The sequence below is a fragment of the Gasterosteus aculeatus genome, chromosome 1 (genome assembly GCF_964276395.1).
Source record: "Gasterosteus aculeatus chromosome 1, fGasAcu3.hap1.1, whole genome shotgun sequence".
In the NCBI taxonomy this organism is placed as follows: domain Eukaryota; kingdom Metazoa; phylum Chordata; class Actinopteri; order Perciformes; family Gasterosteidae; genus Gasterosteus; species Gasterosteus aculeatus.
In genome coordinates, this window is record NC_135688.1 from 10,287,139 (window position 1) to 10,309,985 (window position 22,847).

The 22,847-nt window shown below is 39.9% G+C and overlaps 1 protein-coding gene across 1 annotated transcript; it reads right to left on the reverse strand.

Annotated features, from left to right (window-relative positions):
* Window positions 1-411: 411 nt before the first annotated feature.
* Window positions 412-16,627, reverse strand: ptgir (prostaglandin I2 receptor). Its single transcript, XM_040191641.2, has 3 exons — window positions 16,372-16,627; window positions 15,208-16,256; window positions 412-2,755 (listed from the first exon to the last, which is right to left on the reverse strand). Exons 2-3 carry the CDS (start codon window positions 16,048-16,050, stop codon window positions 2,450-2,452), a joined length of 1,149 nt encoding a protein of 382 aa, XP_040047575.2. The 5' UTR covers window positions 16,051-16,256; window positions 16,372-16,627; the 3' UTR covers window positions 412-2,449.
* Between the last annotated feature and the right edge of the window lie 6,220 nt (window positions 16,628-22,847).

Consider the following 22,847-nt stretch of genomic DNA (forward strand, 5'->3'; position numbering starts at 1 on the left):
TTGTTTATCTGGATCTAGCTGTTTTACTTCTTGTTTCTAAGTTTTCTAAGTTCTTCTCTCGTACAGAGTTCGGGTCGGGACTTCTTGGAAGGATACTGCTTTTCGTTGCTCTTGTTATGTGGTTAAACGGGGCGTCGCCAGACTCGCCCTGGCGAGAGCGCAGTGTAGGACGGCGAAGGGCAAGCCCAACCCTGAATGTATTTTATGACTCTGTAATTATATGTCACTCATTAACTTTAATAAGTGATTGGCTAAACTGCTTCTTAGACCCGCCGCTTTGGGACCGTGCCCGAGCCCAGCTGAGACATGCGGAGAGGACGTGCAGGAAAAGCATATATTTTTGCGCAGATATCTTAATTTACAAATATTACTAGGTATATTCCATATTTCAAAAACACAAATAGACAAATATTGACTATTTGTAAAATGTATTTTTAATATAATTAAAAAAATGTATATTCTTTGTTTGTTTTTTGGGCTTAAGGTGGGGCCAGGCCCCCGTTGCCCTCTATGGACCAGCCGCCACTGTTGTAAAGGCAGATCAAGGTGCTCATGTCCTATCAACAGTCAAAAACTATACATGGGCTTAAAAACAGAGCAGTAAGATATTTATGACACGACATTTTTTTCTCTTTGGGAACATACATAAACATACATTATGTTACTGTTGCATACCATATATTAATATTTATTTCACATAAACAAAATCTATTTCTGGTAACAAACACAATTTCTATTTATGTATGTTTTTTTATTCATTTTGATTTTAAATTTTGATTTTGCAATTTAAATAATAGAACAAAAGTGCAAGTGGAAATGCCTTTTTTTAAAAACTTTTAAGTTTAAAGTTAAACGTTTTGAAGTAATTAGGATGTCACTATACAGCAAAAAAGTGAATGTGAAACAGCCAAAATATACAAATTACCATGTCTGTTATCTCTACATTTCTGCAACTCATTGCATAAACAAACCAGCACAGCTGTAATGACACACAAATACAAAGGGTATAAATACAATACATTTAAATGCAGTCAAACAGGCTAAATCTCAACTTTTGCTGCAGCAGAGTTTATCATTTACAGACAAGCATCATAGGTATTTTTGAAATCAGACTGTTAACAAAGGAACAACATGTTCATGCATAAAGTGGCATTATCAACTTGACAGGATTAAGAATCCACTTTTTAATAACTCTCTCCCCTCTAACTTGACTAGTTGGTCAAACTAGACTGGTCAATCGAAGCACAGCATTGGCCCACCTGTTATGTATCTACGTAAATCCAAGTGGAGCCAACATTAACAAAGTGCTTTATTCAGCCTCAACAGCTCTACGCTGCGCTAGCAAATGAGAGTATACTGACTATAGACACAGGTTGCTTTTGCTTAAATAATTGTAACTGTGAGTAAAGACCTATATGGCTTCAAAGAAAAAGGGTTGTCAGAATACCAAAATTATGACTTTGATACTATACCTGCCAAAATATTACGATACCCGATACTTACGATACGACAAATAGAATACCACAAATATGATACTGGAATATTTATCTAGGATAGTAATAAATAAAACATCTGTTGGGCTCCCTTTTTAACCTGGCATCTGTTTGACTGTCTGTGGGATAAACAAAGCTTAATTTACTTGCACATAGAGTTTGATATTTTCACATTCATATTTTATCTTAATTCATGGAATAATTATTTTTCCTTAACTAAAAATAAAAAGAATTAGGCCAAGATCCACCCTCAGGCTCCAGCAGCATGTAGCCTATAGCAAGTGTGTATTATTTGGTACAATTTTGTGTGCATTCTGACTACTGATCATAAAGGCCCACGTGAGTGAAATTGTAGGTTATTTTGCATGTATATACTGTATTTCTGCTGGACTATTCAGTAACTTATTTGCTGTCCTGCTTTGTCTTGTGTTGCACTTGCTTGATGTTTGACTGTGTTAGGAAAGTTGTTGTCTAGCTTGCCAACATAGCTACGGGGCTGCCAACTCTCACGGTTTCCCCGTGTCACACACGCGTTTGCATGTTTTCACACTCACTCACGCCACAAATCCAATTTCTTACGCTAAAAAAAAAATCTGCGCTGGTTCGTCTCCAACCTCGCCGACGGTAAATGGCGCATCTGTAACACTATTGGCTGCACGTAGCGCTTTCTGTAGCGGTTATCCATCCATTTAGTGGAGTTTCCTGGCTGTGAATTAAGGAACAGGCTGAGAAAAAAATAAGTGAATCTACACTAGCTCTAAGGAACACATCAAACTCTAAGTCACAGTGCTGTTGGTTTCATAACACAAGCTGTTTTTGCTTGAACATGGAAGTTTAAGACGTAGTGCAATTTTGTTGTCTTTGTGGCTTAAAATAGTAGAGTGCATGTATCCTGTATACAAAAGTTAAATTATCATTTGAAAAACTGTATTATCAGACATGGAATCCCCCTAGCTTTATGTTGGGTTAGGGTTACACAGATGTATACTTGAGTACATGTTGGTCTGTGGAACGGTCACGCCTGGAGAGTTGCGCTGCATGTGATTGTCAAGGGGTAAAGACAGAGCGCAGTGTGCTGACGTCTTTACAGCTTTCCTGCTGAAGCGGCAGCTCAGCAGAGAGTAAAGGTGGTGAAACACCGACTTGCGGCAGATGATGAAGACCCAGGGATCCACAATGGGGTTCAGTGCGTAGAAGCGGAACGCTGTCAGGTTCTCTGCGTCTCCACAAAATGGATTAATGGCGTTGATAAAACCTGCAATCTGAAGAAAAAGACAAATTAGACGGCATCTATTTTTCATAGGCTAAGTGTTATTGTCATCATTGCTCAATATGTGTTCTCTGCCTAGCTAATTTTGCTGGTGTATTTCTTTATTAGAATATACATTTTTGTTCCAAGGAATATTGTGTGGACACAAACACATTTATGTTTGTTCATATTATTGATTTATTAATAGGATTAAGAAGCTTAGGTCTAAGGTACTGAGTAGATATGGTATTTGAATATAATGAAATTTTGGTGTCCTGTTGTTATCACTAGATCAATAGGATAATACATGATTACACAACGAAGAGAGCGTGATACTGCTTGCTACATGACAAAAATACATGTATAAAAGTGTTTAGACCTTTAAGGTCGAGCAGGCTGCAAGGAGGCAGCCGAGACAGCGGCTGCTGATCTGCTTCTCTCTCATCCTGGGCAGAGAGAGAAGCAGCAGCTGGCCCATGTAGCATGTTTGTCACCTCACTCCTCTTCTCTATCAACAATTCCCCATTCCCTCCATGAAATATCCAACAAACACTCGCCTAATTAATGGCATGTGCTGATTGAGGGCTGGTATGCGTTGGATGTTAGTGTTTCCCTGTTGCTAGGGCCTGGACTGAAAACTAATAAGCTAGAGAAAGAGTGAGAGGGCCCATAGAGAGCAGAGCTACACCAGACTATCAGAGGGGCCAGAGACATGGCTGCCTGTATCCTCTCAACGTTCATTAACTGAACTAACTCACACGGATGTGGTCGCTCCCGTTTTGAGATTTTGAGAGAGATAGAGGACTGCAAACTTTGAAACATCAATGATTCTTGAGGCTTCTGAGAACATGTTTACCTCAAAAGGCTTAATAACGAAAAACCAACACCCTGGAAAATGATTGTCAACTTAGATGGATCAGAAGTGATACATGTAATGGTCCAAAGGGGACCATAACAATGACCAGATGTTCTTGAATTTTTTTTGGATGTTTTAGAGGTTCTTAGAAATTTCTATAATTGCACAACTGATGTAGTCACTATTACAGGCAGTTTGTCATAGAAGGAATATGTTAGCTAAAGTTAACTTATTTATCGATTATATTACTCACACAGACACACACAAAGTCAGAATTGATATGAACACCGGTTAAGACCGTGTGGCCTCAGTTCTCTTTCCCATGACAATGTTAGCTGGATGGTCAGGTTTTCCTCCATCAATAGTTACTGCATTTGTCCGACTAAAGATTGGCATAAACTGGAAATCCCTCATACATTATGTAATGAATATCTCCAGGTTCGGGTTGCACCAACTATTTATAAAGCCATTAGAAAGTGAATGCGTTACGTTTGTGGTAACTGAATAAGATCTATTTGCCAGGATATCAACACAATATAGGAGGATACCAATACATGTTTCAAAAACCTCAGGAATAATAATAGTTATTATTGGACATTCACCTCTTTTACAACAAGAATCATCAACTGTTTTGGCACATGACCAACAGACCTTTTGTTGGCAACCAATTGTTACTCAAATTAATAGTTGAAGTAAAACTGTATCTTAACCCTACTGGCAAAAAACACACTAACAAACACAACACGAAAAATACCTCTAGTGCTCGACGAGCGGTTACCGAACACATTCATTCATCCTGCGGTGTTGCCAGAAACATTTCAAACAGACCTGCATCCTCGCTCTCTCGCCGCATGACCACCCTGGCCCTTGTTACCGTTGATGCATGACACCCTCTTATGGTCCTACCGACCAACCTGAAGCCCACCAGGGAGGGCCACAAATCACAAGCTGTCCTGTCCGTGCACTGCGAAATGTGGGGCCCAAAACCGATGAGATGTCAGGTTCTCCCTAAACAGGAGGATATCAATGTACCAGTGTGTGGTTAAAGAGCAACCCAGAAACGCCAAAGAGCTGCCAAGGATCAGGGTGATTATTTAGGAGATCATGCTGATGCAAAAGAGGAACATATTGTGAGCGTGCTGGTATCCACATACGTCCAGTAACAGCAAATACATCAGAACATCTACTAAATACAGATACAAACAGGAATACTGCAGCTGCACTTACACGTAGTACCAGGATCCAGTCATCTGGAATGTATAGCTGAATGTATATTTAAATATCTTATGTCAAAGATGAAATCCTATTTTTGTCACAAAAGACATTTCCTTTTACTTTGTATTTTTTATGTTCAGAGATTCTTCCAGAACCCCTGTTGGTGTGAATGGGTACACATTGAAAGACACACGTCATAAGATGCTATTTACTTGGTAATTGCTTTGTATTTCAGGAAACAAGACTATGTAATGGATATGTACACTCTACAACCCATTATTTTATACCTCATGGTCCTGGAGGACTCTGGCCTGCTTTTTCTTCCTAATCGTGTTTCACTGCATGATCATTACACAAGGATAAGAGGAGACAGAGCAGAGATTACAAGCCATTCAGAGCTGAGAGTTTACAGGAAAAGAGATAAGTGCTACAGTGCTACACTCGTCTTTAAAGGAGTAGTTAGACAGTAGTAGTAGACACTTGAGATGTGTTGGGCAAATATGCTTGATCTGTCTGAGAGTAAGATATCAACCTTATTTGTCATTTGTTTATCCCATCTGAAGCCAAACACGCTGGCATTTTATTTGTTATGTCCATTAATGGTAAACTTTTTGACTTTTCACCAGCTAAATGTGTCCGTCCTCATATGAGTCTTCTTTAATCTTCTGTGTGTCTATGAAGGATTACATGGTCAGGGCATTCTGAATGCATGATTTGTCTTTTGAAAGTAAATAAAAAAATGGCCACAAAATGTAGAGAGGACACAGCTGAGAGTTCAAGTATGTGCACTTGGCAAAGAACTATCATTTCTCACGGTTGGTCGTTGTTGTTTTTTACGCTGGATTTCGGTTGATGTCTGGAATGCAGCATCTGTGTTTCTACAGTGAGGGGAAATTTCACTGCTCTACAATCTACAGTTAGGAAGTTGGTGAGGAGGTGCCTGGCGTATTCTGAGATGCAGAAAACGATAGGAAGCGAGAAAGACTGGGTATCCGCTGGCTTCAACAACAAGCAGTTTTTTTTCTCCATTATGTCAATGTCTCCTAGTGCTTTGTTAAGTTACTAACATTGAAAACTCTCTAACTTACCGAACACATGGAAGCTGTTCACATAGGAAGCATTACAGGTGTCATATGAATGCAACTTTGTTGTGTTTCAGGAGCTATAAAACATATAATGAAATTGTTAATGAATACTAGCAATGTAAGGCGTGAGGTGAGGTTGAGTTTGTCTTCAGACACGTTTCATTATGGGAATGATGCTGTCTCAACATCCATTAGCGAGTTTCCTCTTTAAGTCCCAGGGGCTGCAGCGAGTTACCTGGAGCCAGTGGGCATCGCGAGATTACCTGCACACATAGTTGCATTCTGACATGAAACATTTATGCATTTATCTCTCCATGAGTTTGCCAAAAAAACTGTCAAATAACTATGTGATACAGCCTTTATGGCCACAGAACATACAATAATCACCCATTCTTTCTACCGACGAAAGTCTGAAGAAGACTTTAGTGCAAACGTTAAAAGTCAGAGTGAGTTCTCTGATCAGTAAACTCTCATAAACACGGCGGAAGCTGTAGGAGTAGCAGTACTGCTTGACTACTGAAACAAAAAGTGCTGACAAAAAAAGAACACCATGCAGCAACACCAAAGAGGAAGTGAAAGCAACTGTGGAAACCCCAACAAAATGGTTGCAAAAGAGAAGTGAAATATGAGTTACACACGCTAAGAGAAGGTTGAAAATGTTGCAAAACCTTGTTGCTGTTGGGATGCACGGCTAAATTGAACATACTAGGTGTGATTTGTTGATAATGCATTTTGGGGTTAGAGTCAGATCATCTTTTGACAGAAGAAGTTAGTTCTTTGTGATGTCAAATATCCACAAAATAAGGTAGCTCTCTGGGTAGAAACAGGGAATTTTGTGTAGTCTTAGAGGGGAAGTGTAAATAATAAATAAGACCTACACTTGCTGTTTGATATCTAAGTAAAGCTAGCTGAATACAGATGGTAACAGGACAAACAATCAGCAGCACATTCAGACAAATAAGGAATTAGAAATCTTGACGTGTATTGTTGGTCTGCTTGTTTTATGACTTTCCAAGCATTAGTCACAGACAGTCCTGAGTGCTTTTGTTGTGTTTTGGGATTTATAAAACACACACAACATGACCCTTCGTTCAACTAGAGTTGAAGAAGCAGCAATATTACAACATTGTTTTTTGCTTAAGAGAGCGCGTTGAACCACTAACTATTCCATGTGCTGCAGTTATGCTAATGTTTAGTACCTCCACCTGCTTCACAATCGTATAGATTTGAAAGTTGCTCTACAAATGCATCTAACTCTTTTTTGTTTTGAGGTCATTGTGCATTATTCATACTTTGTTCAACAAATGGGCTTCCTCTTTAGGCTGCTAATGTGAATTAAGTATAACCTCAAACCACTACCCTAATAACAACTTTGCATTTAAGTAAATGCTGATACACGCATGTTCGCGTCTGTTCTTGCATGCTGTTTTTGATCTGCAATCAGTCTGTATCGGCTTTGGGAACAGTAGAAATTATAGATGCCAGTAGTATGGCATTCATCAGACTTCTGACACAAATGGTCAAACACCAAAAAGAGATTATGGTACAAATAGAAATACTATGTGTTTTATTCCCATGTCCTTTCAGAGACTGCCAATTGCTCTAACGACCTGTGGTACTCCAGAAACTGACCCAAACACATTTTGTCCGACAGCATGTAGTCACAAAAACAAACGTTTGTTATGTCAAAGAAACTTTGCTCTGACAACACAAACTCGCTCTCTTCAACAAACGGGTCAAATTATTATACAGAAGGACTCATTCGTGGTGTTTCAGAATAAAAGCCTGCAGGGACACTGGTGTGGCGTCGTCCTTCTAAACATTGACCTGTTCTCACATCGGATTACGAGAAACAAACATCATCATCATATTAAAATGTTTTGTAAGTAGACGACTCAAATACAGCTGTCACAGGTAACTTGAGATTTAATGTCCAACAGAAAATAGTTCCCAAGTTGATTGTTTTTGAAGCAAAAACCAATGTACTTTAAATAAAGTGCTCTTCTTAATTGTCAAACACTGTTTCTGTTTCTCAAAATTGATCTTTTCATTATAAAATACTTCATCAAGCCCAAATGCACACTTAGCTAATTGGTGTGTTTTCCCAAATAAACACTTTTATATAAAGCCTGCTTTATTTTGCATCATATTGTAACTGAGATAAACAAAAACAGATATTAATTGAGAGCATCATCCAATCATCAAGCTTTTACGCTGTATTTGACCTAAAAAGGTCACTGAAGGTATTTTTATGTCTCATCTCTGGGAGCAGAGATGAGCTTGGGAATTTATTCCATTAAATATATTCCATGTGCCAGTTCACTCCGGGCTAAAATCCTGAACCACAAAATCTGCACTCACTGCCTGGTTGTAATTATCTTGTTAAATTTGTTTTGTCCCAGTTGTGCAAGTGGTCATGGACTCTATGGAGGGATACATTGTTTTATGTCCAGCACAAAACTGTTTCGGGGCAGACGGTAAAATATTTGCGGCTGTTCCCAGAATTGAAAAAAATACAACTGACTGACTGATATATTGGACGAATGGACTGAAAACCCCGATAACATCCGTACATCCTTTAATCAGTGACTCATATGCATTAGAAAATATATTTGCTTGCATTAATATCACTTGGGTTAATTCCTATGTTGTGTTTTTTCTCCCCTCAGCACAACAACAGAAGATGACAATATTCTGTAACACTTGGGGTTTATTTGATGTGAGGGTGTTGTATTTCACACCACTAGCCTTCCGTGTGTAATGACACACGGGAGTATATCAAGATGTCAGTTCCTTGGAATTGCAAAGCACTGACTGTCATATTACCACACCGATGTGCCAATCGGTAAACACAGCTGTCGGGTACCCAAACACCATCCTTCCATCCATCCATTGTCACACCGCTTATCCTGCACACAGGGTCGCGGGGGGGCTGGAGTCCATCCCAGCCAACTTCACAAGATAGCTTATATGTAGACACACCAATCGGTTTTAAGCACTATAAAATGCAGCAGGTGAGTTCGACCAACATCTCTAACCAAAATGGGGGTAATGAGAAGAGTGAGAGGGGGAATCCATGGAGGAGGAGGCCAGAGCCAGCTAGACAAAGAGACAACGTGTAGCATTTTCCGTACTGTATTTTCCGCTTTTTTAGATATAGATCTTTTCTTTTTTTTGTACTGGATACAATGTTATGTTTGTCTAATGCAGGGGTCTCAAACTCCGGGGCTGCAACGAATCAATGTAGAGCTGGGTAAAGTAAATAACTGAAATGGCAGTATATAAAAGGAATAATTATGTATCTCTCAAACAACACCAACTCCTCAGCCACGGTCGCCTGCCTACTATTCAGTTTGAGCATGAGTAAATAAACACAACAAAGACTGGAGGCGGCTATTGATTGAAAAAGATGGACTGACCTCTCTTCATCTCCCCAAGAAGCAAACCAGGCTAAGATCAATACACTTTATTATTTGGTCAATGCAATACATTAGATGAGAGCACTAAATCTGTTGGAGAAGTACATCCTACAGGGTAAGGTATGTGTTGTTGTTACGACCAAGACCGATCAGGCAAAGAGAGCTTCAAGAAACACCTAATAAAAGACCCGACAAACAGGGACAATTACTGTAAAAGCACAAATTAAATCTAACAATGTCTTCAGCTCTTTTCCTCATCTGGATGTGTTCACATCCGTCATATTTCATTCCCTACTACTAGATTGCAAAGATGCGCACCGTTCAGTGAAAATGTTTATTATTTGCACTGTTTGTTTGAAACAATCTGTCAGTGTTAATTGATTCACGGAGACATTTTGTAACACTCCACTGGCCTCCATGAAATACAGGCAGGCCACTGTTAAGAATGTCCATTAATGAAGCAGACATGACTGGTGAAAAATGGGTAGTTACTAATTTGCACAAAACATATTCTATATTCATATTTAATTTGTCAGAGCAATAGTAAACAATTTCTATGTACCTCTGGACACTAAAAATGATAAATACATGTTCCCATGCTGTTTGATATTTCACATTTGTTGTCAACACTTCTTGGCTTTTCTTTAAAGAAGTTTGTCAAATAATCATCTGGGTAGTATTTTATACCGTGTATTTACCAAAAATAAACTTGTACTACATGAAATATGTATAATATTACCATTGCAAGTTATTGAACAATGAATTCATCATGGACACCATATCACATTTGCACAATTGCACCTATGTTATTCAAAGGAATATTGAGAGTTAAGCACTATGAGAAACACGCCAGTTTGATGGTATTCCAGCATCTACCACTTTGAATACCACAAAGAGAAAAATATGTGGCGGGCAGTCGAACAGGAAGAAGTATGAGATCATTCAGGCTACAGAAAGTAAGACAGCATTTCGCATGAACACACGATTCCCCGAACAGGATATTGATACTGTTTGTGGTCTCAATGTTCATTTGAACACTGTGTTAAGTAAAGATGTTAAAGATATGACATGTTAAACATTTACAAATGATAACATAGTGGAAAGAACAATGATGCAAGTATCACAACTTTAAAGTGCTTGCCATCAATATTTTCAGCCTAAACCATGAAATCAAATCTCATTTTTTGTGTGAAAAGGGTTCATCACCTGACTCAGATGTTCCCCTGACCTCAACAAAGCATATTACAGCTTTTTTCTATCTCCGACCTCCTCTCTGCACCCGTCTTCAATCTTTTTTCATCATCCATTCATCATCCATTCAGCCATTACAAATCCCTTCAGCACCTGCGTTCACCTCCTATTGTTTGATATCAGCCTACGACCGTGCGCTTCGCAGACACACACTTTGACACATTTCAAAGAGGGCTTCAACCTAGTTACCACTGGGATCTTTATTACATTTGTTGTCCACTCTATCCTTTGTGGATCACATGGGACAGCAAACAGCAACAATAACAAGCAGGAAAAAATATGAAGCTCATGCTCATATATGAAGTGTGTATGTTGTGTTGAACAAAGGGAATCCTCACTGTTTATCCTACAAAAAGCCGTTGCTGAATGCAGTGTATCACTTTTTATTATGGAATAGCGAACGATGAGATGTACCTCCCAGCAGCGCCTGAAGGATCTCAAACACAACGCTGGCTCTGTCACAGCCCGTGTGTCATTACATCTCTGGCTGTACCACTAGCACGTCTCAAACGCGTGAAAGTCATATTAATCTACGCTGCCATCACAAATAGTTTCACCAATTATTTCCACATGTGCTGATGCACAAGAGGACCCCTCCCAGACCAATACTGGACCCTAGCAAGCATTACCGGGATTTGAGCATTCAGTCATTTTGGGTGAGTCTCTATTTGGGGAACCACCCTTGTGGTCCATTTACCGAAGTTTTAGATGACGGGAGTCAATGACATTACATCCTGCATATTTCCAAGAAGATTCATTCCAGTCTGGGCCTGTTGAGGGACTTTAGAGCTTGACGCTACTTTTAATCGAGTCCCAGGTTGATTAAACTGTATGTCTACTGTTAAAGTCCTGCGTGAAAGTCCAAACTGAAACGTTTATTCAATATTTTAGTTGTTTGAAGACTAAGCTATCATGTAGAATAAGTTGTCATCTGAATATGTCAACTGGTTTTTCAACCCTTCCTCAGTCTCACGGTCCTATAATAGATGAATACAATGTGTTTTGGCTTTGTGTCTTCATACAGTTTTTTTCTTTGTCCTTCTGCCAGACAACCCAGGTTTATGAGCTGCCGCACAGATTCCTGAAGGCATGATGCCCTGTGAGTGTATATGTGTCACAGCAGCTATTAATCTTCTTCAGGACAATCAGCCCTTGTGCATAGTTTGCTCAGAGCTATGGGAAGTGGTTTGTGATTTCCATGTTATATATCCGAGACTTTGCCTCTGATCTTCTGAACCCCAAGCTTTGTTTTTCCTCTGCAGTTCACTTGGGAGGGCTGGTCATTAAATCCAAAACAGTCTGTTTGATTTAGACTTGAGCGTGCATGAAAGCTGATGCAACACTTTGTCATGCTAAAGGTGGCTCAAATTCTGCCAATGAAGACTACTAATAAGTGGATTGCTGCAATGGAAAAACAGATGTAGCCAAAGAGGTTTTAAAATTATTCAAAACTAGAATTTCTGCCTTGCGGTTGAAATAATCCACCACCCAGTAAATTTGCAGTTTACATCCATGTCTGTCCAAAGCGTTGTTATTTTATCATTTCATTCATATTTAAAATTGTCAAAAATTAGAAGGGTTCTGGCCAAGAGATATTACGTTCAGTAGAATAGACTAAACAGAGTTACAACCTGAAAAATAGGCCGTCAATCCTAATCCCCCCCTAACCCATCACAGGATCTACTATTTTCTGAAACCCTTGAATCATCTCAATAAAGCCCTTATTTTGGTACTCAGAATAATTTTAACAGTGAAGTGAGGTCAAATTTATTTCATGGCTCTTCATTGCACTCCCTGTCGTAACCTCACTTACAATTCAACAAGACGGTACTGACTAAAACACGGCAGCAACGCTAATGGAAACCTTTTACCATAAAGTCAAACCATTGCAATTGATCTCACTGTGCTGCACTGCATTGAACTAGCTGCAGTAACCTAAAACATAACCTGCCCTAGCGTTAATCATATGTACACATAATATCAGTCTGAAATATTGATTCCCATTCCCGTTTTGAGCTAAAACTAAAAATAGTTTGTGAAATGAGCCGGCACTGTATTGAAGCAGTTATTGATTTGCAGCATATGGACCCCAGGAAGCTTGGGTAGTTCCCATGGGAACAACAGGGAGAGGTACTGCTGATTGTCAAACCATCAGTCTGAACGCCTGGAAGACACAGATTTGATCATTTATAAAATGAAAGATGAGACAAAGAGGGAAGACTAGCCAAAAGGAGAGCAGGTGATTTCCCTTTCAGAGGTAAACCCGTTGTCAAAACTCATCACATGCGGACCCAAAATACTTAAATGACTCACAGGAATCAACAGTGCGGCTATTTTTGCATGGAGCCCCAAACAAGCAGAAACAGCTTTAACGCAAGTCCTATTTTCATTGATTGATCATTGATTTAGTCTAGAATTTCCATTAGAACATCTGAAGTTAAATTGTTTAAATGAAAATTCTCAAATTGAATGAAGCCGCTGATGAGTTCGGTGTGAGAATTTCATGATTTTTTGGATTTTCTTTTTCCGTAAAAATGTCTTCCTAGAACCAATCATAATGGACCTCATGTTCAATCCTACATCAGAAAAATCAAACGTTCTTTTATAAACCAGCAGCAGTAATAATATCCTCCATCACAACACGTTCTATTGGTTAATGGTACCTTATCTCCTGCTGTCCGCTACAGTTGAACAGTGCGCGCTTGAGGTTTATATTATATGGCCTTGGCTGTGGTATGACAACCCTGAGAAGGTGGTGTGATTCAGGTAACAGAGAACAGGACAAACATTCACAGGCAGCAGATCACTCATACAAATGAAGTCAGCCAACCCAACCCCCCTCAAAAAAAGCTTTTTCTGAGTAACTCCCACACAAATGATCTTTACAACTGATCGCAGCCATGAGAACGCTTGCCTCCTGAATATTGAATAACCTTAATGGATGTGTAAAAGCAAAGACTGCAACATTATTCAGTTCTCTTGTTCTATCATATTTCACCTCCTTTGCCAAACTTACATTGAGGGAGGGAAGCATTCATTTTAAAGCACAAGTTTTCCATCTCACCCACATCTACCAGAGTGCAGGCAGACAACTGCAGACAGAAACCATGTTTCTGAGCTTGAAATCTTTCTTCAAAGTGTGTCAAGTTACATAGTGAGTAAATTAGACTAAATGGTTAACAAATGCTATACTGCGGTTTGTAGACTTGACAGACATTCGTGAAGGAACTCTTCTGAACTAAGTCAGGACTGAGAGATAGAAAGTATGCACTTTACTATATTGGCATTACAATACACTTTTTGCCAACATCTGATGTGCTTCAGGCAACCTAACTAGTATTATTCATGCACCGTATATGTCTGGAAACACGTCTGCTGAGCTGCGCATCATCAGTTCCGTCTCAGCAGGCTTAGTTCTAACCACAAGATGTACATGCACAAGGGAAGTACACAAACCCACACACAAAGGTATGCTGTGATGACTCAAGAACCACTAATTACTTAATGACAGAGTCTTGTATTATTCAGAATGACATACTACTATTCTTTTTTTTTTGGTAGGGACGTTCAATTTAGGAATATAAATGTGGAAATCCCAAAATATGGTTGATTTTGGAAGGGTAAAGTTGAACAATGGATGACCAGTGAGGGAAAACAGGTCTTGTTGAACCCATACAGTACACTTTGCAAGTAGTGAAGTTAAGTTTTGACAACTGAGTATTGTCACTAATGTTCACTCCCGAGGGCCTTCTCCTCCACAACTCTATAGGAATGCCACGGCCTGCCCAGTGGGTTAGCCAAACCTTCAGCCACATGTTAGAACAGATGTGGACAATGAGTTGTTGGTGAACGCTTTTTACAGCTTCATGTGAACTACCCGATCATCAGACCATAGCTGAAAACAGGGCTAACACTGAGATACCTTTAATAATAAAACACACATTAATCACTTCCTCCAGCTGGTTTTTATGTCCCAAACTTGATGTCCACAGGTCTAATGCTTATGGACACGCACAGAGGGGAGGCTGGTTACCCTCTGACTCCTCCCAGAGGAGCTTTGCACTGCGGGAAAGGTAAGGCCTGACAGGTCCTCCAGGGTTGTCGGGTCTGGCACATTCCTCTCAACGCAAAGTAGACACAAATGCCATGTGTGTTGATGGCTGCACATCCAGGCACACCTTTTTTTAGTGGGGCCATGTAGAGCACAATGGTTTAGCAGACACCGACACGTACTGCACAGCCCTCAGGGTTCACCAGGCCTGCTGCGCTTTCTATGCACATAGTGATTACAGAATGAGGGGAAGGAATTCATTTCAGGAGTTCCTTTTTGTACTGGAACGGCCAGTCGGGGATACGTTTTTAATCAAAACCAAAACCACACTCCCATTTTCTGTTTCTGTTTAAGTACAGGCTCTCTTTTTACTCTCGCTGAGACCTTTCGTTTCATATTTCGACAACTGCAGAAATGATGAAACATGAAGGTGTCTGCTCTTTTTTCACTTTCAACTGTGAAATGATCATTTAGAGATGAAATCTGCCAAGAATGATGCAGATGTGATGTGTTTTGAGGGAGAGGGAGTTGATATCAATATGCATTTTACATATTTTTGCAACGAGGGACGGTCAATTGTAAACTCACCGTGAGTGGCAGCGAGCAGACCACGAAGATGACCGTGATGAGCGCCAGCAGCACCAGGTGGTCCATCTCCTCTTCCCCCTGTACGAACCAGGCCAGGCTCAGCCTCCTCTTCCTCGCTGTCGAAAGAACCGAGCCGCGCCGCATCATCTGACTCCGGTGCATCTGGCACAGGCTGACAATCACTGAACCGTTGCACACAAACACATTAAAGATCAGCAGTGCCATGAGGGAGGAGTAGGATAGGGAGAAGGCCAGCACCAAGGCGGGCTGTTCATCCCCCGTTGAGTCCATGTCGATGAAGCACCACGTGCCAGGACAGTATTGTCTGAATTTGCCGTATCCGCTGTATGGCAGCAGACAGAAGGCCAAAGAAAAGAGGTAAATAAAGAAAAGAGTGAATTTGGCAAAGTTGCGGCGAATGTGTACAGAGTAAAAGTAAGGGTGGCTGATGGCCAGGCAGCGCTCCACGGCCATGGCACACAGGATGAGCGTGGGCGCCAGGCCGAAGAAACTCATGGCAAAGGCAAAGAGGTTGCACAGGCTCGCACCGCCCAGACTTATTAGGGACATGTTGTAGGCGTAGCAGATGAAAACAGGTGGGCTGAGGAGGCAGGTGCCCAGTAGGTCGGTGAGGGCCAGGCCGGTCACCAGGATGCAGAAGACAGACGACCTGGAGCGATGCTCCTTCTGGTGCACTCCGAGGATGAGGAGAGCCAGCAGGTTTCCCACCACGCCAGCCAAAAACATGACGGTGCTTGTTGCTGGCTTGCCATCGTTCACGATGAGAGTCTCATTGCAGGTGATATTGTGAAATGATCCGTTAGAAACCATGGTTTTGTTCATGTTTAACTCACAGCAAAGAAATATCCCTGCTCAGTGTGGAATAAATAAGGCATTCCCACACAACAAATGGAGATTCTGTCCTCTTGACAACATCCGTTGGCAACTCAGAAGGCAGGGCCGTATGGTGAGTCCCATAATGATGCATTGACTGAAGACTGCTCCCCTTTCTGTCCCTCTCTTTTAACGCAGGCAGTTAAGAAATATTTCTGTGAAAAAAATAAGATGAGAAAAAAAAAAGTTGCTCAGTGCTTTCATTCATTTCTATACCTGATTACTCCTTAAGAATGATCTTCATAGTTTAATTGACAAATAATCCCTTACCTTTCACTGGCTCTTCCTGTGAGAAGCTTTCAAGCTTTTAAAACAACCTGCCAGCTCCGCCTCCTCTTTTTTCTTATTCTTGTTCTGCGGAATCCTACTTTGTTAAGAAGCTGTGAGATACCGGAATTGAATAGTGCGTCGGCAGCGCTGTGAACTCCCGTTACGGAGCGACGGACTGAATAAGGTCCGCTTTCCCCCGCTTGCTTTCTCCTTCTGTCTGCCCGCCTGCACCTCCTCCCTCCCCCGTCTGCCCGATCGATTTAAAGTCCCTCCCATCGTGCTGCCGCGGCGAAAAGACGCAGACAGAAGTCATCTAAAGACGCGTCTAGGAAGAATAAAGGTGTGAGTAACCTTAAGGAATGCACTTGTTAGAGCTGACAACTGGAATGAACTGTTGTTTTCTTTGTTGTTCCAACATATTGTTCCCCAGAGACATGCAGGCAGATGCATTACATTCTTAGCCCAAATTGTATTTTTTTTTATCCTCAAGTTTAGATAAATAATCAATAATAGTGATGCCACAGACTCGTATTGCAGTAAATGCCACATGCTTAAATAATAAAACACAGCCACTAGTCCACTGACGGGGTTTAGTTTTAGGACACTTCTGAAGGAGGAACAGTCCAATTTCTCTTTTGTGCAAATATTTGGGTTGGCAGCGTTTTCTTGGTTCTTGGCTGATTCAGATATTACTCTTTCTACACGTTTACGTATCAGGCGGCTTTAATGGAACTCGAAAGGCAGAACCAGTGCTTTAGCAGAACCTGAAATCAGAGAAAGTACTTTTCTAACGTTAATTGTTTCTCGATGTCTAGATCCTTTACCCACTAGCCTTTGGTAGGATACCTGAATAAAGTGAGAAATCTTCCAAAAGCGTGTGTGTTGTAGAAGAGATTACACACTGTTATGTAGCACTCTGGGTTAAAAATATTCATCAGTGTGATGTCAAATATTTGAGCAGTTTGAGTTTTTGTCAAAAGCGCCAATTCATTTAGCATGACACATGCAATAGTTCCACTCTGTGGAAAGGTTTTTTTCGATCCTTCAAACATGCAATCAAATATATTTTTATTGCACATTTGACTCCACCTGGCAAATCAAATAGAAACAGCTACTACACAAGTTGAAGTACTCAATGCAGATTAACCAGGACGGGACGGCTGCATTATTTGCTGAATGATTTTCCAAAATGTTTGGTCTCATGGGAGAGTGACCTCATTTGTTCGGCAAATCACTGTAGATGTTAAAGCTTGTTTGAATTGATCTGATAGACCCAGGGGAAAGCCAGCAGTTGCCTTACAGCTCCATCTGGCTAGTTTTACATCCTGGTCATTGTGTTTAACTGTACTTGAAGACAGTCATTTAAGGTGCATCTGCACAAGTCTTTTTACTTACCCAACCTGAATCCCCCTCTTCTCTGGACCATGTCGTTGGGTCCCGTATTTCCTGAATACTCTACTTTCAACTTTGAAGGTATTGTTATAATCTTTCACGTTTCTAACCTTCTTTTTGGTAAATTCCAGGTGATTTTTCTGCACCGCGGCTCCAAACCTCCACAGAGATCTAATTTAGATAGAAAGTGCTTGTGTGAAGGACCTTTAAAGACAGTAAAATTAGGTAGAATTGTTTGAAAATACATTAACATTTAAACAGCGGGCCACAGCTAACTGCTTTGACATTAGATTAGTTCATGGATATAGAATCTCTTCAAACAGATTAGACTATAATGAAAGTCCTGAGGATCCATTACTGCTCTCCTTAACTGTTTCTTTTTATGACACCTAAAATGATAAGTATAGCGCCAATAAAATCCCCACAATCAAGAAAATAGGCTGCACAGCAGCTACATTTTATTGCTTAGTTTCCACTCTCAGTAATTTCTACTCTCTTGCTTTCTGATGCTATAATTGACAGAAGATAATGATATCAGCATAGTTTCAACACTCTAATCTTGTTGGGGTAACGGAGATCAGGTTTCTCCGTTTTACACTCGCTGAAGGAAAGTATTGATGCACAGTTAAACAGCTGCTGGTGGGTGGCTGCTCGCTAGAACGGGCTACTGTGATGTCGTCCGACAAAGTCATGCATGTATCTGTTTTTATCTTTTTCTCAGGTTCACTTCATATCGCCGACCCTGACTCCCTCTATGACAAACAAAGGCTCTAATTTATCTTTAACCACCACAGGGAACCTAAAAGGCATGGAAGCCACACAGGGTGTTTAGAGTTGCACTGCGGGTAAAACAAACACGGCTGCCATCTCTGAATAAACAGAAGCCATGCTCAAAACAGATGCAGACATACTTGCACGATTTCCTCAAACCATCTGACCGGTTTGTGAACCCTACCAACCAAGACACCGGCATCCTCAGAATTTGGTCAAGTTCTCCCCCTGATAACCAGTTTGGAAAAAGTGCAGCCAGGCATCAATTTACAATGTTGTTCATTAAAAGGGTGAACAGCGGTGATGAATGAAGATGAATGGATGATGGGCAGAAAATAGACAAACACATAATGTGTGGAGGGCTTGATGGTTTGGTAGTTAGATGGATGTATTCATCAGGAGATATATCAGTAATGTAGGGAAGGAAAATTGTTAAATGAGTGGATCGATGATGAAGGACATATGGATGAAAATATGGGTGGATGATTAAATAGATGGTTGGATGGATGGAAAAAGGAACATATAGTTGGATAATAAAGGGATAGAAAGAGAGATGGATGGATGGGTTAAAATAGGACAAGAAACTTTCTGTTCCAGCTTATTTGGACTCTTTGTTCTCACAAAGAAGGAAAAGACAATCACTCAACACAAACTAAAAATTAACTTTATCACACATTAACCTGTATTTGTATACAATACAATATAAATTGTTGTATTTAAATGACATGCCTTTATCCAAACACGAGGACACATTACAAACTGCAGATGAAAACTGTTACACTTAATTGTATTGTTCCGTTTTTGTTTATTGGCGACAGCCAGCGTAGGTAGTTACAGTAACCACAATACAGCTACTTAAATAGCTGATAGCTGTGGAATCACAAATAAGCTTGTTAAAAAACATGTATGGAAAGGGGAGAAGAATGAATTGATTTGAACATTTATTGTAAGTGGCTTTGGTTAAAAGCGTCAGCTAAATGAAATGTAAAGTAAGACACGCACTGAGTGAGTGTGCGTGCATGTCTGTGTGCATGCGTTGTGTCGTTGGGACCTGCCTCACCGTAAGATGGATATGCTTGATCTGGTAAGCATTGTTCCTGCAAATTGAATCCCAGAGAAATACCATTCTCTTTCAAAACATTAAATTAATGATGTGTTGCGTGATGCTGTCTGACTTATTTTTTTAAGGCTGATGGGAACTTGAATAAAGAATGTCCGAATTTCCAGGAAGAGAATGTCATATGATAGCTGAACATTCAATGAGACACTTTTGACCAGCACGAAACATGTGGAGTCCCAGAAAGGCTGATTCTGGCATTTCACTCTTTGATCCCAAATTGAAAACAGTGACAGAGAACTGGATATGAAGTTTAAACTACAATCTGGAAATGATTGAATTGATTACGTACAATGACACATTTAAGATTGCGTGTGTTGTCACATTTTAAATATGCAGCTGTTTGTCCAACTCTGTGAAGAAGCATCATGCTTGAGTATCAAGTCTGTAATAAATGTTGATCACTAAAATATTGAATGAGCCAGAAAATCTTTTCAGCTGTGCACGCCACAATGTCTCGTAGCGCTCCAGGATATCAAGTCCTTCTTTCTGTTTGATCTCACTTTCAGGAAAACCAGTTATGTGAATCAATGGTAAACACTGTTCAATGAGGCAGTTTATTTTGAGTAAAAAGACTTAAGAAGCAGACATGGGCGGGTAGCCTCTGCACGCGCACGTGAGCGTCTACTGGTTAGCTCACGGTTGCTGCTCTGCACTGCTTTCATACGGCGGTTAAAGCTGAGAACGCAATCGTGGAAAGAAGTGCAGAATCCTCTGGTTCCACCTCCAAACACTGTTGGCCCTTTCACCATTGTTTGCACTTTTTGGCAACAACAGCTGTGTGCGGCTGACCCGCATTCCGATGTACACAAGCTACTTTACAACGTACTGTATGTTCGTAGTTCAATTAAAGCAAAGTCCTATAGAATATATAGGATTCAAACTAAAATGATTGCAAAGTAAAGTAAGAGAGATTTTAAGTTGACGTCCTACTTTCTTTTTCAAACTCTATGTCTTTGAAGGAGTTAACTATTTATGTAGAAACAGAAAGGGATTTCCTGTCAACAAAACATGAGCCCCTAAAAGATAAATTTATTTATTTAAGATATTTTCTCTGCTCACAGCCATTTTTTCTATATGTTATGTTCAAACTGAGTTCTCATAACAGCACATCACCAAATTCTATATATATTTTACGGTTGTTAAAAGAAAAAAACTTTTGCAGGTTGCAACATTCTCAAGCAGAGCTGGACAATTACTCCATGTGTCATTGAATTTATAATATGAAATAATACAAAGACAAATAAATCCTCCTTGTTTGGTGATAAATAAATAAAAGAAAGAAAAAATCACAACAACAGTTTTTAATTCAATCATCATCAATGTCACAATGTTACATTATCATTTTTCACTCATTTTTAAATTAGACATTTTCTGGAGCTTCTTTGAAGTGAAGTTCAGGTTTGATCCTTTCAACAGCGGTTGACGAAACAAACCTGAACTCAAGGTTTAGGCACTTTATCTGCAGCTTTAACTGTAACTTGGTCTTCATGGAGTTGCCATGGATATAATCGTTCAAACTTTCCGTTATGCTGAAGAGCTTTTGGGAAAAAAAAATGTTATCAACATATCTGGAGGGTGGATGATTTTAAAAAGTGTAACAGCAAGAGGACATAAGCTGAGACTTAAGACATCAAAGACAGAAACTCTCTGCAGAGTAATTGACTGTGAAGATTTGTGGTCAACCTAATATTTCATTCAGAATTAAATATTATGTTGATATATTAATATTTGTGATATATATATATATGTGATTTTACTGAAGAATAGGCCATCTCTATCGCAACAATTCAGTGCCTGATTGTGCCGTTAAAAGAATGTGATTCACTTTCGTTTTTCGTACATTCCCAGGTTTTCAAATAAAAATCCCTCTGGGATGGCGCAGAGCGGATTTAAACCAATAGTTAATAAAACATAATGCAATGATAGGCCACTGTTCAGAAAATAATGACGAGCTTTCAAGTTGGATTACGGATGAGTCATACCTGGTAAACTACGAGCTTCGATCAATAAAGCAAATCAATGCTTATTGAACAAACTATTACGCTTGAGAAAACCCTCCTCTGGCCTTCAAAGGTTGGTCCTCATAACGTTATTACTCCATCAATATATCAGTCAAGTGGATTTCAATTGGAAATGCCCAGGGAATTTTCTGATTACACACTACAGGGGCTTTGTGTTTCTTGAACCCTCTCAAACTGTGATGTCTGTCCAGTAACCTAAATATCCAGTCTGAAATAATCTATTGGCTGATGAATAGATGCATAATGAGCAAGAACGGCAAAAACAGCAATGGCTCAAAAATTTATAGTCAAACGTTTTTATGAAATTCTCTGTGAGGTTAAAAATAGAAGTGAAAACAAAAATTGGGTGAGACATTTATTGTAAAAGAAGTTCAACTGCTTTTGAGCTTTCAAACAGGCATTCTAGAAAATTAAAACAAATTTTAAAATTAACATCAGACCAAAACACTTATTAGGGTGCAAACACTGCGCATAGGCTCACATACATGCGGCTGAAAAGAAAACAAGTGCCAGCTACCTTAAGAAATGATAAATAATAATTAATTTGCCCCTAGTCTTTAATGTCAAATCATTAAATGAAAAATGTAACCATCACAAGACCACCTTGTAGTTCATGGAACTATTTGCACAACTAACCTACAGGGATGCTGCGTCCATGAAGAAGCACTGAACCGCTGAGAGAAAGCATACCTTAAAAACATACCCCGTATCTATGTCAGCGGGTAATTAACTAACAACGGGACAGTGTAATGTCATTTTAAAGAGACATGACACGTTCCGCGGGCAGGAATAAAAAGCACATGCGTTAACAATGTTACTTTGGCAACATGCAAATGAGGCATGTGATAGTGAACAATGACAAAGAGGAAAATGTTAAGACAACGATTCAGGTGTAAATCTTTTTGGAAGGTGAGAATGAACAGTACAAACATAGAGTTACGGAAATGGTGATATAATGCTCCACAAACACTGCCCCCAGGTAAATATTGAGTGAAAGGGTTTCCCCAGCTAAGGTTAGGTTACACACGTCCCAGTCATGGATAGTAGGGTGTGGTGCACAGAAGCAAACACATCTATACCATACAATATCATTCATGCACACAAACACACATACACACTGACACCATTATTCACGTACACAAACAAAAGCCTTTGGTATGTAGGATGAATTG

Bases quoted from the DNA above. Each gene is read 5' to 3' on its own strand.
- ptgir (XM_040191641.2), bottom strand. From the start codon at position 16,050: ATGAACAAAACCATGGTTTCTAACGGATCATTTCACAATATCACCTGC. The intron at 2,756-15,207 runs GTGAGTTTACAA...CTTTTTCTTCAG, and splicing joins TCTGCTCGCTGCCACTCACG to ATTGCAGGTTTTATCAACGC.